This window comes from Mirounga angustirostris, unplaced genomic scaffold (genome assembly GCF_029215605.1).
Source record: "Mirounga angustirostris isolate CCGP_5_RB_7025 unplaced genomic scaffold, mMirAng1.0.hap1 SCAF_4, whole genome shotgun sequence".
NCBI lineage: Eukaryota > Metazoa > Chordata > Mammalia > Carnivora > Phocidae > Mirounga > Mirounga angustirostris.
In genome coordinates this window covers 114,745,411-114,768,201 of record NW_026991712.1, presented here as the reverse complement: position 1 = coordinate 114,768,201, position 22,791 = coordinate 114,745,411, and the positions used below count along the sequence as shown (strand labels likewise).

The 22,791-nt window shown below is 36.4% G+C and overlaps 1 protein-coding gene across 22 annotated transcripts in view; it reads right to left on the bottom strand.

Annotated features, from left to right (window-relative positions):
• The window catches only part of ZNF644 (zinc finger protein 644), a 211,132-nt gene that overhangs the window by 133,864 nt on the left and 54,477 nt on the right, over window positions 1-22,791 (bottom strand). For 16 of the 22 annotated variants that reach the window (XM_064588849.1, XM_064588850.1, XM_064588852.1 and 13 more), the window contains exon 2: window positions 20,061-20,140. The exons of the other annotated variants lie outside the window; for them this stretch is intronic. In XM_064588849.1, the coding sequence (XP_064444919.1) occupies window positions 20,061-20,107 (47 nt within the window). In that variant the 5' untranslated portion in view covers window positions 20,108-20,140. The remainder of the gene's footprint in view (window positions 1-20,060; window positions 20,141-22,791) is intronic. 22 annotated transcript variants of the gene reach the window in all.

Here is a 22,791-nt window from a genome sequence, read left to right as displayed (position 1 = left end):
CTGCATTCTCATTACCAGAATGGCTTTATATGAGCCTTCCAAAGGTTCACATTCTAAAGATACCGAACTATTTTGCTCAAAAACATAGACAGAACATATGTATATAACATATCTTCTATCTATAAAACACATCTAGCAGAAGGAGAAACAAAAGATCAAATTAAATATTGTTAAAATATAAAATGAAGTCTTTAACAAAGTTTTCCTTCACACCTAAAGAAATATGCCTTACTTGCGCCCAAATTAATGATTACCTCTACTCAAAAATAGAGGTTATTCTTTTTTTTTTTTTAAGATTTATTTATTTATTTGAGAGAGCGAGAATGAGAGAGAGAGAGTACATGAGAGGGGGGAGGGTTAGAGGGAGAAGCAGGCTCCCCGCCGAGCAGGGAGCTGGATGCGGGACTCGATCCCGAGACTCCAGGATCATGACCTGAGCCGAAGGCAGTCGCTTAACCAACTGAGCCACCCAGGCGCCCCAACAGAGGTTATTCTTTTCCAGAATATTTATTAGCACATTAATATTAAAAATGTACCCCATCAGTTAAAAAGTATGCTATAAGAAATGGCTCCGTAAGCTGGTATCTTAACAACAATAAAAATTTTTCCCTAGTTTAATTTTCAGAGTATATCTTAACTAAAAAAATGTTAAAAATACATTTTTTTCTTAACAATATTCAAAACTCATAGCTGTTGCAGTGAGATACAACGCAGAACACTGAACCATCAAAATCTGTTGCAGTGAATAATGGATCTGGAACTTTGAAATCACAAATTATTTCCCTACATTCATGCACAGTTATGTAGCATGTAGGCAAGAAAGCATTTAACCTATAAGCTAATTTCACACTGTTTCAAATAGTTTTTCCAACTATCTTTATGTAGTCAAATATATGTAACAGAGTCATCAACACCAGTTTATGTTAATATAACCAAGTAGGGGACATATTTGAAGGTTGACATTAATCATTAAGTTCAAAAAAGGGAAACTAATAAATTAAAATAATCAAACTAATGTTATATTGCTTGGGCTCCTTAAATTTCAGTGAATTTGCTATACTAATTAGGATATATTAATAAAATGCTTAAATACTATTACTATGTCCTCCTCCATGTAATCATATAACCACAGAATTTTTCTTTTAAATGAATTTTAAAATGTTCTTTAAAAAACTTCACTTTATAAAAAGCTGCAAATGGAACTTTAAATCTACATAAAACATATTTCAGTTCCTTGAGAATCATAATGAGTTCTACAACTATAACTGCCTGTAGTTATATACTGTGAGCATTAAAAAAAAAATAGTACAAAGGTCAGATCTGTCTTCAAGATGACAGATCATCACTTTTATGCCTCAAGCTAGACTTATTGTCTTAGAAATTTCAAACATCAGTATTTTTGCAAACTATCAGCACTTGCTATAACACCCTCACTACACTACATCTTGAGGTTACTACAGAAGAAATGAGGTGATAATTGCATATTAACATAATTATTCTGTAATCCCTCTGAGCAAGCTTCCTAGGTCACTCAGTAATTCAGATTAGATACAACCTTCCTGTCATCAAATCTATGCTGTCCACTTTCTGTTCATGAATGTTTTATAGAAAATTAGCTTAATTTCATTCTTTTATGTACATTATTAATTGTATTTATTGCAAGTAGGTTAATATTTTGTGGGCACTTATTACGTAATACCAACCTTTGTCATATAGTATAATTTCATACAAAAATGTAATATAATTTGCCCTCATTCCACATTAGCTCATTAACAGCTTTATTACACAGCTACAAATAAATTATAATGTTGCCCACTAGCTGAGTTACAGTTAAGATCTGTCAGATTTTCACAAACCCCATGTTCATTTAAATTATCCTTGAGGGCGCCTGGGTGGCTCAGTTGGTTAAGCGACTGCCTTCAGCTCAGGTCATGATCCCAGGGTCCTGGGATCGAGTCCCGCATCGGGCTCCCTGCTCTGCGGGGAGCCTGCTTCTCCCTCTCCCACTCCCCCTGCTTGTGTTCCCTCTCTCGCTGTGTCTCTCTCTGTCAAATAAATAAATAAAAAATCTTTAAAAAAAAAAAAAATAAAAAAAAAAAAAAAAAAAAAAAAAATAAATTATCCTTGAGAACACATGACAACTTCAGTTAGTCATATATGAGGTTGGGTCAAGAAGAGAAAAACATTCACAACTGTCATTCCAATTACAAAACAAATCTTAATTAACTGAAATACTACAGCTACAATTACTGTGATATTTAAGTCTATATATACTGTACACAATGTACAAATACATATACCCTAGCCTCACCTAGTATATAATGCAAGTGAAGACAGAGTATACTATATAACCATATCATCCAGGCAGTATCCTACTCTGGATATATCATTGAGAGAAAAATATTAAAAAAAATACAGAAATTTGTAAGGGTATCCAGCATGCCACATGATGAAATAAAGAGAAAACTTGGTATGCTTCGTCTAGCAATTAGCCAGTAAAATTAACAATCTTCAAATGTTTGAAGGCGTGGCATATAAAAGAAGATATGATCAATGTGTCTGAATCGTAAAGATGGATTTCATCTCAAGATTAAATAAACTGAAAACAGGAACCACTCAACATTGCAAAGCGTTGTTTTACACAACAGTGAACTGAATGGCTCACCAGCTTGGACTACTGTCAGGAACACTGTAGAAGATAATATGGCACTGGCGATTGGGTAAGATGATTTCTAACATCCTCTTTGATATGTACTATATAGGTTAAATTTTTGGTTATTACATTATTAACATTTAATATTATTTGAAATAATGAGCTAAAAATGGAAGTTAAAATTATACTATTGGACTTTAAAAAGATCCTCTAAATTCATAATTACTTGAAATAATCCTTTAAATTGTAATGTGTTGATAAGCTGATTCTTTTTTTTTTTAAGATTTTATTTATTTATTTATTTGACAGAGAGGGACACAGCGAGAGAGGGAACACAAGCAGGGGGAGTGGGAGAGGGAGAAGCAGGCTTCCCGCAGAGTAGGGAGCCTGATGTGGGGCTCGATCCCAGGACCCTGGGATCATGACCTGAGTCGAAGGCAGACGCTTAACGGCTGAGCCACCCAGGCGCCCCGATAAGCTGATTCTTGAACAATGATATGGCACTAAATGACTAACACACTGAGGCCACAGAACTATCTGCAATCATGAAAACTACATAGAAAGTTTTTTTTTTATTGGTAATACAAAAAAAATGGTCAATGAGTTCAAATAAATAGAAAATACATAAATAATGAACAGAAAAATGAAGCAAGAATACACTGGGCACATAATGCTTTCTTCCCAGCAGCATGCAGCACTGCCATTACAAACTAATGATCTTTATGTAATTTTACCATCTACCATCAAACTACATTGAACTTGCCAAATAGTTTTGTTCCTGATGCCATGCATTATCCTCATTATTTAATAGGAGAAGGACGTTACAAATAGTAAGGTACTAGATCATAAACACCTAATAACATAAAGTGATTCTTAATGCTGAGTGTACTAAATACTTAACATAATCTGACACATCTCAAGAAGCAGGTAACTATAAGAACAAAAGGTGGTGGGGAAGCTACAAAGGCCTAATTTTATCAACTTGACAAAATTATACAATAATGAGAAGTAAGAGTAGTCAAAAAACAAATGGATATTCACTTATCGAAGGCTAATTTCCTAATGAAGAGCTTTGTAATTTTAAGAGGCAAGGCAATAAATTTTGGTTCCAACCAAAGGAGAATGTTAAATCATATTCAGCATGGAATGACTGCTTATTGCTTTCATAGAGTCAGAACAAGGTAAGTGATCATAGGGCACCTGGGTGGTTCAGCTGGTTAAGCATCTGATTTCAGCTCAGGTCATGATCCCAGGGTCCTGGGATTGAGCCTCACGTTGGGCTCCCCAACTCAGCAGAGGGCCTGCTTCTCCCTCTGTGCTCCCCCTTGCCCCGGCTCATGCTCTCTCTCCCTCTCTTTCTTATCTTGAAGAAAAAAAGGTAAGTGATCATCACAGCTTTGATAGCGTAAATAATGTATATATGCACATGATTCCAACAAGAACAATTCAAGTGGTTTTTTTAAATAAAATGAGTGATAACCTCTTTATATATTTTTCAAACAGAGCAAACTTGTGACCACAATTGTATAATTAACATGAATCATAAATGTGTCAGTTTCACACTCCAGAGGTAGTGTGTCAACTCTGCCCTCTACGAACAGAGTATTAACTGCCATTAACTGTTATTTTACTTTGGGTCTTCCAGGGTTCTTCAGTCTATGATGAGTTTGCTCTTTGTGCTTAGTTTTGAAATATTTTATAAACATTAACCTATCGTATCCAATAAACGCAAAAGAAGTGCGTTGAAAGTCCCAGGAAGACCAAACATAATTATATTAGAAGTGAAAACAGAGACAATAAAAACACCGAAAGTGGTAATATAAATATTATATATGCATATGGAATGAACTGCTTGAAAGCTGAAATAATTATGAAGAACAAAGAGATTTCACCATTAAGAAATTACTGTGCCTATATATCTGACAATAATCAGCAAGAGATAAGGAAATATGACAAAAGAAGTTCTTAAGTACAAAATCAGCATCAATGTTAGATGTCTATTTGCTTAATGGTTTTCAGGAAAGGCTAGGAATTTGTTCAAGAACTTAAAAGCTAATAATGTTCAAATGTTGCAGATGAAACTTCTGCCCCAACCACATATGATTACACAGGACCAAGGTCCATTAGATTATGCACATCAAAGTTAGTGACATTACTGCAAATGCAAACAATTGGGCTTTGAAGAAATTCCTTGTAAGAGTAGAAGAGATAATCTGGCCTCAAAAGACTGCCTGGAACGTAACAAATGTTTCCTTCTGATACTCAATAATTTTGCTCTTTCAAATTCAAAACCTCGCATATTCAACTGTATGTACATTTTTAAAGAACATTTGTAGATTTTATAAAGTAAAACTCTTATTATAAAAGTTCCATTAATTCATTTAGTAATCACATATTAGTCATATTTATAAAGTACAAAGCTGTTTATGGTCTGAGAAGTAAACTTGAACATTATGAGGGTGAGAGAATAAATTCTTTCACTGAATTGTAATTTAATTTTATTAACAGGGGCTAAGATTGTAAAAAGAAAAATTCTGCAATTCTGTAATAATCTGTAATGAGTACTTAGCCTTCTACCTGTATTATGTACATTTAAACTCTAGTAGGTAAATTCAAAACTTATATATAGATGGAAAAGTTTGACATGCTCATTGAGAACTAGAAAAATGAAACACAACCAGTTTTGCTTTCTATAAAGTATTTTCATTAAATGTGAACTCTCTTACTGATACCATTTATTCAACTTACCTTTTTTTATTTCTCTAAAATCAGCCCCCCAAATACAATTATCTTCTAAGAAAAATATTCCAAAGTAATCATTATTCTACAATAATCTTCATTTAGGATGATAAAAATTCAAATACAGAAATCTGCTTTCCTTAAAACAAAATATGCAGGAAGATGCATCTCTCTTGCACCAATGTCTTTAAAAAAAAAAAAAAGAACATATTTTTGTGATGGCAAATCACAAACCAGTCATGACTTTTTTCTGATTTAACAAGTTTTCCTTATTACATGTTTGATTCTGGAGTTTCATTTATAAAACCAAAGACATGTATTTATTGTGAATATAAATAATTACAAAATTTCTCCAAAATGTTAAAGAAAACACTATCTAATATTTAGGAAATGCAAGTACTTATTAATAATCAAATGTACATAGCTCTATTCAAACTAAAAGAATTTCCTTCTAGTTTACTCATATAAAGAGAGAAAGATGGCAAGGTCAAGAATAGCAATTTTGAACCATAAGAAACTTACAGAACCCATGATTTCCAATTTATCCAATATCTTTAACACCAAAATGTTATGAATAGTATATTACTGTTTTATAGAAGGTGACTAAAGCATATTTAAAACAGATTATTTCAGGGAAATTTTTAATTATTCTTAAGATTAATCAAATGGTATTGCTGGCAGTTTTTTTTTTTTCTTACTGTATTGCTATCTAACTAAGGAAGACTATATGTAGGACACATATGTATAAAAAACCACTATTAGTAAAAGGCAATGAATTATGTCCCCAGTGAGTAATATGGATTACACTTTCTATGGTTCAGAGGAAGTAGAAGGTTCTATAAAATAGCATGGAAAAGAAAAGCCTCAGAAAAATGAGGGTTTTAGCTAAATTTTATAGTGTACTGAGCCAGAGAATCATTCTTTGGGGGCAGACATGCCTGAGTCTGAAGAATGGCTCCACAACTTCCACTTGGGACAAAGTTACTCCAACTTTTCTTAAATTTCAGTTGCTTCATCAATAAAGTAAGTATGAAACCTCCTAAGAGGCCTGTGAAGATTAAATAAGACAATATAAAACATGCAGCATAGGGCCTGGCATTTAATAATTACTCATTAAATGTTAATTCCCTCTGACCCTTGCCATAAACTTGTTTCATTTACGGAATGATGACACTGAATTTGTACACTGCTCCTACTGATGAAGGAGGCCCTTACAAGCAGAAATTTATTCTGGGAGGAGATACCTGGCACCTTAAAACCACTCCTAAGGATAAATGGGCAGAAGCTAAACTATCAGAAGAAACATGTCTTAGGAGTCGCTGGGGCTATAAGAATAACTCTCTTGTAGGGATAAAGCAGGGCTTCAGTAAAACAATATTCAATAAGCAATAAAGAGGGGAATTACAGTGTTTAACCGAGTGCTCCAAGGAAAAAGGACATGAAGTGGCCACTCAGGATTTAAGAGTTTCCGATTCCTTAGGGTCTACCAGGACATGAATTTAATTTGTCTCTCATAAAATGTCAATGAAATGAAAGCAGATGAACTAGAATAGAGAGACATACCAAGGTGGATAAAGCCATAAACTTGAACAGTGACAGACAAGGACTGCTGGAAAGAATGGAGATGGCAATCCCAAATAAAACAAACAAAAAAAAATTAAAGATAGGTTTTATGGCAAAAAATATGAATCAGAAAAGCAACAGATTTTTCACTGTCAAGAGTAAGTGTTAAGTCAAAGGTGCAATAACATTAGTTTGGCGTTAAAATTCTTTTGAGTATAGAATCCTATACAGAGACGGATTACATAATATTCAAGTGTAATGGCACAGGGCCTCTAAGTTCACCACTCACCTACCATCTCAGAAAAGATTTTCCGAAAGGTTGAATGTGGGGGAGAGGTGTGTCCTGAAAATGGCTAAAACTATTGTGTTAAGTGTATTTTTATTATTTCATACAAGTGATTGAAATATATAAATTTAAGTGTTTATCAAAATTATAAGGTTAATCACTAGAAGAATAAAAAGTAAACATACTTAAGATCCTCAAATTCTTTTATAAACTATTGTGTTTTAAGTAAAGAAGAATAGCATGCTCTGAGCAAGAGGGTGACAAAGAACTTTGAAATAAAAAATTAGTACACAGCAACAACAATAACAACAAAACAACTCTCAGTAGGTGAGCTGAAAAGCAGAGTGAATATGGCTGATGAAATGAGGTATTCTTACAGAACAAAGACTTCTTAAAAAGGGAGTTAAAAAAAACCCATGAAATTTAGATCCACAGATTATATCAAGTAGGAATTAGGGGAAAAAACAAAACAAAACAAAACCCAGGGGAATAAAGAAGAGGACATAACAGAAAAAATTCCAGAGCTCAAAAAATACCGAAGTCTTTAGATTAATAGGGCCCAATCAGTGCTCAGTGGATGAAGAAAAAAACATGCCTCTTGACAAGTCCTGGGGAAATTTCAGAACTCTAAGAATAAAAGGTAGATTTTACTCATTTCCAGAAAAGAAGATAAAAACTAGACTACCTAAAAAACAATAATACACAATTCTTCATCACCTGTGTCATCAGACTTTTAATGATATTTTAAAATCAAATCTGTCTGAATAAATTATCTCATCTACGTTTTCCACTCTCTCCCACTTCAGTTACCAATGTAATAATAGTCTGGTGTATCCTTCTACTCCTTTTTCTTATTCATACAAACATATGACATGTATGTATGTTTTATGCTTATCTTTATAGAAATGGGATTATACAATATACATGCTACAATAAATAACCTTGTATAGATAGTCTTATAGTAGTGTTTTTATTTCAGTGATACAGATTTTTCAAAGTTGCACGTGTATTTTTAATACACATTTCCAAATCATTCCCCAAATTTCTATCAATATGCATATCTACCTCCAACGTGTAAGAATGACTATTTTCCCACAGTCTTACAATTTTTTGCCAGCATCATGGTGAAAGATGTGAAAATACTTTTCAACCCAGAATTCTGTAACTAAAGTATACCACTCAAACATAACAATAAAATATAGACATTTTGGACATGCAAGGATTCCAAAAGTTTGTCATCCACTCAGAGTTAATTCTCCAGCACAGAGATAAGAATATATAAAAAGAAAGACATAAGAATCAATAAACAGGGGTGCCTGGGTGGCTCAGTCAGTTAAGCGTCTGCCTCTGGCTCAGGTCATGATCCCAGGGTCCTGGGATCGAGCCTGGCACCCAGCTCCCTGCTCTGCGGGGAGCCTGCTTCTCCCTCTGCCTGCTGTTCCCCCTCTTTTTTTTTTTTTTTAAGATTTTATTTGACAGAGAGAACACAAGCAGAGGGAGAGAGAGGGAGAAGCAGGCTCCCTGCTGAGCAAGGAGCCCGATGTGGGACTTGATCCCAGGACCCTGGGATCATGACCTGGGCCAAAGGCAGGTGCTTAACCGACTGAGCCACCCAGGCGTCCCTCAAATAAATAAAATCTTAAAAAAGAAAATCAATATACCTTAGAACCCCTGAAAACAAGGCAACTAAATGTAGTAATTATTGATGATTGTTCAAAAGGATTACCATGAAAAGAGAGTTATATGGTATGTAATAATACGGAAACTAAGAAGCCCAAAAGATTTCAGCATGGAAGGTTAGACTAGTGGACACTGATTCAAAGAAAACCTTTTTTAAAAAGTATTAAAAAGGGGCACCTGGGTGGCTCAGTCGTTAAGCGTCTGCCTTCGGCTCAGGTCATGATCCCAGGGTGCTGGGATCGAGCCCCGCATCGGGCTCCCTGCTTGGCGGGAAGCCTGCTTCTCCCTCTCCCACTCCCCCTACTTGTGTTCCCTCTCTCGCTGTCTCTCTCTGTGTCAAATAAATGAATAAAATCTTAAAAAAAAAAAAAGTATTAAAAAGCTAAGGGTGACCAAATAAAATAGTGAAATAAGATATATAAATTTCAAATCCATAGAATTAAAAAGTAAAGAAAATTTGATTGATTAAAATAAAATAAAAAGTAACAACAGAAGACAGCAAAGAGAAAACAAAAAGCAGAAAGAAGTCCAAATGCATCAGTCTTCTCAACAAATAGTAGAAGTTTATAAATTAAGAAAAAGGCATTCATACTTGGTTTTGTTTTGAAATATGCTATACGTTGTTTATAAAGGAAAAGGAAATGTTGAGGTTAAAAATAAGATGATACAAAGATAAACTAAGCAAATTTAGTAACTACTATCAGAACAATCTAATGGAATTTAAGGCAAAAAGCACAACACCTGCTAAAGATGAATATTATATATAATAAAGTATACAATTCACCAAGAAGATATAGTATTCATGAATTCCTTTGCACACAACAAAATGGCTACAAAATACATAAATTGTAAACATCTACAAGTTAAGGGAAACTGACAGTCACAGAGGGAGGTTTTAAAATTTCTCCCCAAAAGTCAACAGATCAAGGACAATATTCCAGTTTTCTTTATCTATCTCCTCTTTCAAGATCACCCTTCTCTTACATTAAAAAGGTTCCCAAACACAAATCTGCAACCTTCCCCATCTCCATTAGTTGTTCAGCTCAATAACCTTGGAGCAATCTTCTTTATTCATTTATTCACACTTCATATCAAAACTATCAAGAAATCCTATTGCCACTATCTTTAAATTACATCCAGAATCCAATCACTTCACACTACTGCTACATCCAGATCCACTATTATCTCTCCCCTGTATTATTTCAGTAGCTTCCTAAATTCATCTTAGTGCATCTACCCTTACCAATCTACTGTCTATTCTCAACAGCACAACCACAGGAATTGTTTTAAAACCTAAGACAGATAATGTTCCTCAAAATCCTTCAATACCTCTTGGTCTTATCCTCTTAGAGAAAAAAACCCAACATCTTTATAATAGCTTGTAATGCCCTACAAAGATCCTTTCCAGCAACATTTTGGCCCCACTTCTTTCTTCTCCCCCCAACTCACTTACTCAGTTCAAGTCACACTGGCTTTACTATTCCTTGAACACATTCTCTTCCATATTAAGGTCTTAGTATTATTGATTATTCCCCAGCTAGAACACTCTCGCTCCGAGGTACCCATGGCTAATTCCCTCATCTAATTCAAGCCTTTGATCAACCATTTCCTTTTGAATAATGCCCACCTGGACCATGTTGATCAAAATTATATCCCAAACTCCCTTATCTTCTCTACTCTGTGGGCATTCTCAAATAAACTTACACTGGTTTACCCTTTTTTTACCCCAAAAAGCTAATCACTTTCTAATATACTGTGTAATATTTATTATGGTTATTGTTTGTATATCCCTCCTATAGAACTAAGTTTCAAGGGCATAGATCTTTGTATTTGTTAAAAGAATCTCTCAAGGGTCTAGAAGAGTGCCACCATTCAGAACCTTGGTATTGTGCATTGCTTTGATAATGCTTTATGTATAAAAACCTCTGGGTACCAAATAAAAGGAGGTTTGGGAAATTCATATTTCCTTGCCATATCAGCAAAGCAAGCAATATGGAAAGGCTATATAGTCTTAGTTCACTGAAAAACTCAAGGCAGGATTCCAGTGTCTTGTCTCTCTCACTTTGCCTTCTATCCCTCCATACCTACTTTCCCTTCTTTCATATACCCCCTCATTCCATTTCCCAGTTTTAGAATTAAAATTCAGAAATGAAAAAGTTGTCAACAGTGACAGTAATGATACTTGAATTTAAAAAGTAAAGCCACATATTTACTGACAAAGGGTTACTTTGATTCAGCTGGGAAGACTGACTTTGTTAAATCCAACTGCCAACTTAAAGATGCCAGTTTTTCAAAATTCTATTAGGAAATACACAAAGAAAAAAGTCTAAAAACCATGATCAAACATAGAGCACTATATAACCAGAAACCGACATTCTTATTTTAAACATAAATAGGTTTTCTTATTTCAAAACAAAAGTAGAACATTTATGAAATCTGACTATATATTATAATAACCACAGAGAAATTTCCAAGAGATAGAAATAATGTAGATCATATTATCTGGCCACCAAGCAACAAAACTAAAAATTAGTACAATTAAAGAGTTAATTAACATGTCAATTACATCTCAGTAAAACTGGGGGAAAAGAATATCTACTAAAACAAAACAAACAAAAAGTTAGTGAGCTAGAAAAAAGTCAGAATAAAGTATCTAAGAATGAGAAAGGAGACACAAAAAGATAGAAAACAGAGAAAGGAACAGAGCCAAAAGATGATACAGTAAAAAAGATCTAGCATATATTTAATGGGAGTCCCAGAAGAAAAGGAGAGAGAAAATAGGACAGACTCAATCCTTGAAAAGATAATGGCTGAGAACTTCCTAAAACTTGACCAAAGATATCGAGCCATGGTTTCTGGAAGCACCAGGAACTCTAAGATGGATATATAAAAAGAAAAATATACCTAGATACATCACAGTAAAGTGTTGACAAAGCAAAACAATGAGAAAATCTTAAGAGCTGCAACAGAGAAAAGAATACGTACTGCCAGCAATGAATGATCCAAAAGAAAATTAAGGAAACAATTCCATCTATAAAAGCATCCAAAATAAAATACCTAAGAATAAATGTAACCAAGGAGGTAAAAGGCTTATAAACTTAAAATGACAAAACATTGATGAAAGAAATTAAAGAAGGTATAAATAAATGGAAAGACATCCCATGTTCATGGATTTGAAGATGAAATATTATTAAGATCACAAAACTTCCCAAAGTGATCTACAGATTTAGTGTAATTCCTATGAAAATTCTAAGGGCCTTTGTTTGCAGGAATGGATAAGCTGATCCTCAAATTCATATGGAAATGCAAAGGGCTCTGAAGAACAAAAGCAATGTTCAAAAGAAATAAAGTAGGAATCCTCACTCTGATTTAAAAACTTATTAGAGAGCTATAGTTATCAGGTGTGGTACTGGCATAATTGTAGACCTAGAGACCACTGGAAAGATTTGAGAATCCAGAAATAAACCCAAACACCTGTGGCCAAATGATTTTTAACAAAGGTGCCAAGACTGTTCAAAGGGGGAAAGAATAGTCTTTTCAACAAATGACGCTAGGACAAATGGACAATCACATGCAAAATAATGAAGTTGGACCCTGCCTTATATCACATACAGAAACTAAATCAAAATGAATCAACACTATATATATATAATAGCTGAAACAGTAAAGCTTTTTGAAGAAGGCATAGGGATGAATCTTCACGATGTTGTATTTGGCAATAAATTCTTAGATTTGACACCAAAAGCATGATGAACAAAAGAAAAAATAGATAATTTGGACTCATCAAAATAAAGTTTCTTCATCAAAGAGCATTACTGAGATGTATTTGATAAGGGTTTAGTATACAGAATATATTAACAAATGAACAAAAAGACAACCCAATTTAAAAAATGGACAAAGGCTCAGCCGAGAACTAATGTGGAAGATGACAAAGGAGGACCCTAAGCTCCCCTCGTCCCATGGATACGACCAGATAACACCCACATCAGTGTAAATAACCCAGAAAATGACCTGAAGACTGGTAGAGCAGACTGTCCACAGCTAAATGTAAAGAAGAAGGTAGGAAGGGTGGAGACGTGGTAGGGGGCCAAAGTGACCAATGGGACTGTCTCCAAGAGGGAGGGATACTGCAGGCACAAAGAAGGGAGATGAAAAGACCCCATGCCAGGCACCCCAGGCACAGGGGACATGCACTGGGAAGATGAATCCCCATAACATTTGGCTTTGAAAACCAGAGGGACTGGAACTTTAAAAATCAGCAGGCAGGGTGAGAGGAAACTGAGTCCCTGCCCTTCAAGAAACAGTACTACAAACAGCCCTAATGAGATACAACATAAAAGCAGCAGTCTGAAAAATGCCTGGGATATATACAGGAGGGAGATTGGTTTACTAATCTCAGAGCATGTGCTGGAGGGGTCAGGATCTTTGGAAGACTTCTCCAACAACAAAAAAGCTAGCAGGTGGCACTTCCCTCCCGTGCCCTCCATACAAGGGATACCTATGGGAACCAGTGCAGCATAAACACTCTCTACCTTGCTTTCTAACACGGTTCCCCACCCTCCATGCTCTTCTGCACACTCAGTCCCTCCATCCCACACTGGACAAAAGTTTTCCTGGCCAGCTACAGGTCCCCTCTTGCAGTACACTGGCAGAGACCTTGCTGGCACCCTGTACCCTGTCCCCATGCTCTCTTGCAGACCCAGAGGAGTCCATCCAAAGCAGTGCCAAAGGGTGGCAGTGTGTAAGCAACCCTGCCAGGGACAAGTACAACTCCAAAATGACTCATGCCCCAGGGACAGGGAAAGATAACCACACACACCAGTCCAACTGTGGCCCTAGCAGTGGGATAGGGCACACATCTGGTCTGACTGCAGGCCTTGCCCACCAACAAAAGCTTCTCAGCGGCAACAAAGAGAAAGTGTCCTGCAGATCAGTGCTACCACAGCTCTGGCAAACACCTGGTCTGACTCAACTCAAGCCCAAGGAGGCCCAGACTGTCCCACTAACACCTCAGGGACCAAATCCCACCCACAACAGGAAAAGAGCCATTGCAGATGACTAGACAAAAGGCAAATGTGGTTCAGCCACAACAGTAGGATGAAAGCAACACACATACAAGACACTCCTGAAATGCCAGGTTCTCGTGAACTGGGGATATTGCACTGCAGGGCACCACAGGACCTCTTCTTCATAAGGCCACTTCTTTTAAGAGCAGGAGAAATAGATGATTGAACATTCTGTGTTCAGAATATTCTGAGAAATTCTCAGAATATTCTGAGACAGAAACAGACAGAAGAGTTAGCCAAAATGGGGAGAAAGAGGACTATGTCCCAAATGAAAGACAGGATAAAATCACAGCAAGAGAGCTAAATGAAATGGAGGTAAGTAATATGTGTGATAGAGAATTTAAAGTAATGGTCATAAAGATACTCGCTGGACTTGAGAAATGAGTGGAAGGCCTCAGTGAGACCCGCAACAAAGAGATAGAAAACATAAAACCAATCAGAGATGAAGAACTCAATAACTGAAATTAAAAACACACTAGAGAGAGGGGGGCCTGGGTGGCTCAGTCATTAAGTGTCTGCTTTCAGCTCAGGTCATGATCCCAGGGTCCTGGGATCAAGCCCTGCATCGGGCTCCCCGCTCTGCAGGGAGCCTGCTTCTCCCTCTCCCACTCCCCCTGCTTGTGTTCCCTCTCTCGCTGTGTCTCTCTCTGTCAAATAAATAAAATTGGTAAAAAAAAAAAAACCAAACACACACACTAGAGGAAATAAATAGTAGACTAAAAGAAGCAGAAGAATGAATCAGCAATCTGAAGGACTAATGGAAAGTAATCACGCTGCAAAGGAGAGAGAAAAAATTTTTAAAAATGAAAATAGATTAAGGGAACTCAGTAACACCAAATGTAGTAACACTCACATTACAGGGATCCCAGGGGGAGAAAGAGAAAAGGGGGCAGAAAATGTATTTGAAGAAAGAACAAAACTTCCCCGAATCTGGGGAAGGAAACAGAAATTCAGATCCAGGAGGCACAGAGAACCCCCAATAAAATCAACCCAAGGAAGTTCACCCTAAGGCATATAGTAATTAAAATGGCAAAAAGTGATAAAGAGAGTATTTAAAAAACAGCAAGAGAAAGGAAAACAGTTACATTAAGGAAACAGTTACATAAGGCTATCAGTGGATTTTTCAGCAGAACTTTGCAGGCCAGAAGGGAGTGCTCTTTTCTATCTCAAATAAGTAAAACCTTTTCTAAAAAATTAACTAAAGAAAATGAAAATGAAAACCACAATGAGGTATCACTTCACACCTATTAGGATAGTTTTAATTTAAAAAAAAGAAAAACATGAAAAATAACAAGTGTTGATGAGAATATGGAGAAACAGAGACCCTCGTCCATTGCTGGTGAGAATGTAAAGTGGTGCATCCACTGTGGAAAACCAGTTTGGTGTTTCCTAAAAATAGGTAACAGATAATTGCCATTTGACCCAGCTACTCAATTCCTAGATATATATACAGGAGAAATGAAAACTTATGTACACACAGAAACTGGTACATGAATGTTTACAACATCATTATTCATAATAGCTAAAAAAAGAAACAAAGTACATGCTACAACTTGGATGAACCTTGAAAACATTATGCTAAATGAAAGAAGTCAGACATGAAGGTCACATATTACATGATTCCCTTCATATGAAATATCCAGAATAGGCAAATCCAAAGAGACAGAAAGTAAAGGGTATCAGGTGATAGTGGAAGGAGGAAATAGGAAATAGGAAATAATTACATAGCTGTAAGGGTGTCAAAACAGTTTTGAAACAAGGGAGCTGGTGGTTCCATAATATTATGAATATACTAAATAACAAGGAGCTGTACATTTAAAATGATTAATTGTCTGCTACATGAATTTCACCTCAATTAAACAAAAGATGGCAGTATTAAAATGTTCCCATGTTCTGACAACATCCAATTTGCAGCAAACTTCTACTTCCTTAGATTGTCTCTAAAATTACTCAACCAAAGTCTAAATCCTGTAATAGGTTTTTTCTAATACCCTCTTAAAAAAACACACCTAAAGGTTCCCTATAAATACATGCTGAATCCCTCACTGCAACAAGTATAAAAAAACTATTAAGTGTTCTCGCTGGTCTTTTCGGCTGGAAGGCATGGATAAGACTAACAACTAACCTCTCAACAGAAATAACAGAAGCTAGGGGCACTTGAGTGGCTCAGTCCATTAAGCGTCTGTGTCAGCTTAGGTCGTGATCCCGGGGTCCAGGATCAAGCCCCAAAACCGGCTCCCTGCTCAGCAGGGACTCTACTTCTCCCTCTCCCCACTGCACATGCTCTTGGTCTCCCTCTCAAATAAATAAAACCTTTAAAAAAAAAAAAAGAAGAAGAAGAAATAACAGAAGCCAGAACATAAAGGGATAATATAGTTAGAAGAAAACAACTGCCTGCCCAGAATTCTAACCAGTAAAAACTATCATTCAAAAATGAAGGTGAAATACAGAACATGATGAGACAACAAATATGGACAATTTCTCAGCACAGGTACTCTTCAAAAAAAGGAAGTGATCACAGATGGAGAACTGAAGATGCAGGAAAAGAATAAAAAGTGGTAAAAATCGTATCTATATGGGGCGCCTGGGTGGCTCACTCAAGTAAGCGTCCAACTCTTGATTTTGGCTCGGGTCATGATCTCAGGGTCCTGGGATCAAGGTCCATGTTGGGCTCCCCGCTCAGTGGGGAGTCTGCTTGTGGGGAGTCTGCTTGTCTCCCTCTCCCTCTGCCCCTCCCCACACTCAGACTCTCTCTCTAAAATAGATTTTAAAAAGGTAACTATGTGGGTATATCTAAAATAATCAGATAAAACAGTGATGATGTCTTCTGGGGCTCAAAATCCACATGGAGTTAAAAATACATGAGTATTACAGAAAATAAATGGGGTAAAGGGGAGAGAATTAATGGAATTGAAGTGTTTTAATCGTCTGGAAAATATAAAATAACTTAATTAGACTCTTCTAGGTCAAAGATGCATGTTGTAATCTCTAGGGCAGCAGTTCCCAAAAGTGCCCAGACCTCTTGGGGCGGGGGGGGGGGGGGGTCCCTGAGACCCTATTAGGGGATCTTTAAAATCACAACTATTTTCATAATAACACGAAGACCTGATTTGCCTTTTTCACTCCCATTCTCTCAAAGCTGTACAATGGAGTTATTTACAGTCTACATGACTCACGATATTCCAACAGATTAAAGCCGAAGCAGGTGTAAGAATCCAGCTGTTTTCTACTAAGCTAGATACTAAAGAGATTTGCAAAAATGTAAAACAATGCTACTCTTCCCACTAAGTTTTGTTTTAGAAAGTATATTCTTCACAAAATTATGTTATCTATATTAACATTTAATGGGAAACTCTTCTCACAAACAATAAATTATCTGATCCAAAATGTCAACTATGCCAAGGATGAGAAGCATTGATATAACCAAATAAACAAAGTTCCTTTTAAGAATTTAAATGGGTCTTGAGAACACAGAATTTGAGATTCCTGACCTAAATAAATGAAAGGATAATATGACATTCATGGATTGGAAGACAATACCATAAAGATGTCAACTCTATCTCAAATTAATGAATAAATTCAATTTTTGTAAAACCGACAATGTGACTATAAACATTTACATGGAAGTGCAAAGAATCAAGAAGAACAAGGCAGAAAGATTTGCTTTATTGAATATGAAGACTTGCTATAATGCCATATAAATTAAAACAGCATGGTTTTGGTGTAAGGGTAGATAAAGTAAACCAATGGGAAAAAAAAAAAAAAACAGAGCCCAAAAGCAGACCCATGTATATATGTGGTTACTTGATTTATGCAAAGGTGATCCTGTTGAGCAGTGGGGAGACAATCTTTTCAAAAAATGGTGCTTCATACAACACATATCCCTAAGGAAAAAAAAAAAGTGACCTCTACACTTTTTTTTTTTTTAAAGATTTTATTTATTTATTTGAGACAAAGAGAATGAGAGAGAGAGAGAGAGCACATGAGAGGGGGGAGGGTCAGAGGCACAAGCAGGCTCCCTGCCAAGCAGGGAGCCCAATGCGGGACTCGATCTAGGGACTCCAGGATCATGACCTGAGCCAAAGGCAGTCGCTTAACCAACTGAGCCACCCAGGCGCCCGTGACCTCTACACTTTACATTAATACAGCTGACCCCTGAACAACATGGGTTTGAACTACTCAGGTCCACTTATATATGGATTTTTTTCAGTAAAACAGTACAGTACCAAAAATGTATTTTTCTTATGATCTTAACATTTTTTCTCTAGCTTACTTTATTGTAAGAATAAATAGTATGTAATACATATAACATACAAAACATGTGTTACTTGACTGTTTATCAGTAAAGCTTCCAATCAACAGTAGGCTATTAGTAGCTAAGTTTTTTGGGAGTCAAAAGTTATATACTGATTTTCGACTATGCAGGGGTCAGTGCCTGTTACTAACCCCTACGTTGTTCAAGGGTCAAGTGTATACACAATCAGTTCTAGGTAGAAAGTAAATCTGAATGAATAAACAATATGCAAAATAATATACAATTATCACTTCTAGGCAGAAAGTAGAAAGCAGAATAATAAAGTCTCTAGGACAGTGTCTTAAAACCTCAGCACGAGTGACACTTTGGGTTAGGTTAACTGTTTTGTGCATTATAGGATGTTCAGCATTCTGTGCACTGTAGGATGTTTAGTAAGTATCCCTAGCCAACCCACCTGATGCCAGGAGTGCTCCACTCACCTAGTTGTGAGAACTAAAAATGTCTCTGAACATTACCAAATTTTCTGCACAGGGGTGGAAGGTGTGGGAGTGAGGGAAGGGAGAACTGCCTCTAGTTAAGAACTATTGTTCTAACCCAGTCATTAAGCGTCTGCCCTCAGGTCAAGGCATGATCTCAGGGTCCTGGGATCGAGCCCCACATCGGGCTCCCTGCTCCGCGGGAAGCCTGCTTCTCCCTCTTCCCCTCCCCCTGCTTGTGTTCCCTCTCTCGCTGTGTCTCTTTCTGTCAAATAAATAAAGAATCTTAAAAAAAAAAAAGAACCATTGTTCTAGAAGATAACACAGGTGATATATTCATCTCCTTGGAGCAGGGAAAGACTTCTAAACAGGACACAAGAATCACTGACTATAAAGGAAAATAATGATAAGCTGAACTACATTAAAATTATGACCTTCCTTTCATCAAAAATAGTAAAGGAGTGTAAAAATCAAGCCAAAGTGGGATATATTTTTCTAACAAATATAACTTAACAAAGGTCTTGTATCTAGCACATATAAAAACTCCTAAAAACAAAAAGACATAAACACCAATAGGAAAAATGGGGCTCATATCCATGAAGTATGTAACTCCTATAAATTAGGAATATAGAAAATTAAATAATAATAATAAAAGGTGAGGGGAAAGAAGAAACTTCGCAAAACAGGATATACAAACAGCCAAAATATTTATGAAAAAGTACAATCTTATTTGGAATCAGGGAAATACATCTTCTAGAAGGGCTAAAATTAAAGAGGCTATTAATACCAAGTGCTGGTGAAAATACAGAGTAACATGAACCCTCATATTCTAATGACAGCATAGGTACAACCATATTGAAAACAATTCTTGCATCATCTTCTAAATTTGAACACATATACACCAATGACTCAGCTATTTTACTCCTGGTATATACTCAACATAAATATTGTACATGTGCCCTGAGAAACACGTACAAGAATGTTATGACTGTATTATTCAATCCAAATGTCCAAAAGTAAAAAGAAAGTGATAAAATACTACAAGTGAGCTACGACTACATCTGAAAACATCCATGAACCTCCCAAACATAATGTTAAATGAAATAAGCAGAGACAAAATGCCACTACCATGTAATTCTATTTATATAAAAGTACAAAAAGCAGGTCTTAAAAAACATATTCTTTGAAGTCAGGCCAGTGGTTGTTCCAAGAAGTAAGAAAGAGAGAATGATTGGGAAAGGAAACATAGGGGGTTTCTGGGTTGCTGATAGTATTCTATTTCATGATCTGTGGTGGTCATGGGGTGTTTACTTTGTGGTGATTCACTGAGCTGTATACTTACACTTTGTGCACTTTCCTGTGTGTATTACACTTGAATTTTAAAGACATGGATCACGATCTTTTATATGTTGTATATGCAACCTAGAATACAATAATTACAAATGCTTTAGCTATTATGATATTAGATATCAACTATTTAGGAGTAAAAGTCATGTCCGGGGCATAATAATTTTCTACATCTTACATTTCTGGATCCTTTCTCTATTTAAATAAAACAAATAGAATATCTTAAAAAGGAATGCCTGAGTTTTCAGTATGCTGCAGAAAAACATAACACATTTATATATTCTATTTTCCTATATGTTTAATTTGCCTTGATCACCTAAAGAGAAAAATCCAATTTCTTAGCTTTATATAAAATACACATCTTGGAAAATTGTAACAAAGAAAAGTTGAAGATGTTTGTTTCTAATATTAAAAATATTTTTTCTGACACTTAGAGACAAAGAAGATGAAGGCATAATATAAATGATGCCTGAACTAAAAAGATATTTCTATCAAAAATTGGAATGTTTCCCTCCCTACCAAACTAAGCCTTGGTTTATATTTTTATATTCCATATGGCATTTAACTACAACGCAAGTTTATAACACCAATTATTATTTTGTTTACAAAAGAATCAAATATTTATATTAAGTTGCTTAATATCAAATTGATCCCCTCTGCATTTAATCATTTATGTAGAATAGCAGTTAACAGCAGACAATCTGATTCATTTTTAAGCCAAGTAGTGCCACCAAGTGGTGGCATATTTTCTTCTTAACATACCACTCTGAAGCAACAGAAAGTTACACTGAAATATAGTATCGGAATGGAATTAAAAAAAAAAATCAATCTGATAATAAATTTTAAGTAGGTAAGTTTCTGAAATATTTGGTACAAAAGTTTAAAAACAAAACAGAAAAAGGTCAATATTTTTGGAAAACATTTGTATTGCCCTGAAGAACCTATAGTTTCAAAGTTAAATTTTCCTTAGAAAGCAAACAACTATGAATACAATGCTGCAGTGTTTAATTTTTGTTGTCTTTTAATTCCAAATTTTCTTGAAAGACTTAAATTGCTTTAGAAATTAGTAAAACACACACAGTAAGAGATCTGAAGGGGTTTTTTAATTTTTATTAATTTTTTTTGTGGGGGGAGGCAGAGGGAGAGAGAATTCCAAGCACTCTCCACTGAGCACAGACCCTGACCTGGGGCTCAGTCCCACGACCCCAAGACCATGACCTGAGCTGAAACCAAGACTCAAAGGCTTACCCTACTGAGCCACCCAGGCACCCCTCAACCTGAAGGTTTTATAACAGTATTACCCTCATTAAGTATAGGGAGACAGAAGAGTTGTTAGGAATCTGTTCCGGGCCTCTCCTTGGCTTACTGATCATCTTCCTATGTCTCTTCAAACTGTCTTCCCTCCATGTGCATGTCTCTGTATCCAAATATCCCTTTTTTCATAAGGACATCAGTTAGTTATAAGTGGATTTGCCCCATCCTCCCTAATGACCTACCTTTAACTTGATTACCTCTGTAAATACCCTATCTCCAAATAAGGTTTACTCTAAGATACTCTGAGGTACTTACTTCAGGTCCTACTCTGAGGCAGTGGGGGTGAATTCAGGGTTGGGGGAGGTGGTACAACAATTCAGCAGTAACACTAATCATTTGTATTTTTGATGACTGTATTTTCTTATCTAAAAAGACAAAATACGGGGGGCACCTGGGTGGCTCAGTCATTAAGCGTCTGCCTTTGGCTCAGGTCATGATCCCAGGGTCCTGGGATCGAGCCCCGCATCGGGCTCCCTGCTCAGCCAGGAGCCTGCTTCTCCCTCTCCCACTCCCCCTGCTTGTGTTCCCTCTCTAGCTGTCTCTCTCTCTCTCTGTCAAATAAATAAAAAAATAAAATCTTTAAAAAAAAAAAAAAAGACAAAATACGGGGCACCTCAGGGGGTGCCCGGGTGGCTCCATTAGTTAAGCATCTGCCTTCAGCTCAGGTCATGATTCCAGGGTCCTGGGATTGAGCCCCACATCATCGGGCTCTCTGCTCAGTGGGGAGCTTGCTTCTCCCTCTCCCTCTGCCTGCCACTCCCCCTGCTTGTGTGTGCGCTCTCCCTCTCTATCAAATAAATAAAATCTTAAAAAAAAAAAATATGGAGTGCCTGAGTGGCTCAGTCATTGGGCATCCACCTTTAGCTCAGGTCATGATCTCAAGGTCCTGGGATTGAACCCCGCATCGGGTTCCCTGCCCTGTGGGGTGTCTGCCTTTCCCTCTATCCCTCCCCCCACTTGTGCTCTCTCCCTCTCACTCTCTCAAATAAATAAAGTCTTTTAAAAAATAAAAAGACAAAACAGCTCTTGGAAATTATTAAATAAGGGGCACCTGGGTTGCACAGTCAGTTGAACATCCAACTCTTGGGTTTCAGCTTAGGTGGTGATCTCAGGGTCGTGGGCTCAAGCCCCACATCAGGCTCCAAGCTCAGCATGGAGTCCACTTGAGACTCTCTCTCCCTCTCCCTCTGCCCCTACCACCCCTCACGGCTTCTTTCTTTTTCTCTCTCTCTAAAATAAATAAATATTTAAAAAAATTATTAAATGATGAATACTTGTGATATTGTGATTTATAAGAAATATATTTGGGCTTCCTCCCTGTTTCTGGCACAGCACCCATAAACCCTTAGGAATTTCCTAAGAGTAGAGTTATAAAGATGTCTTTTGTTATATTAGTGAGGTGACTTTTGGAA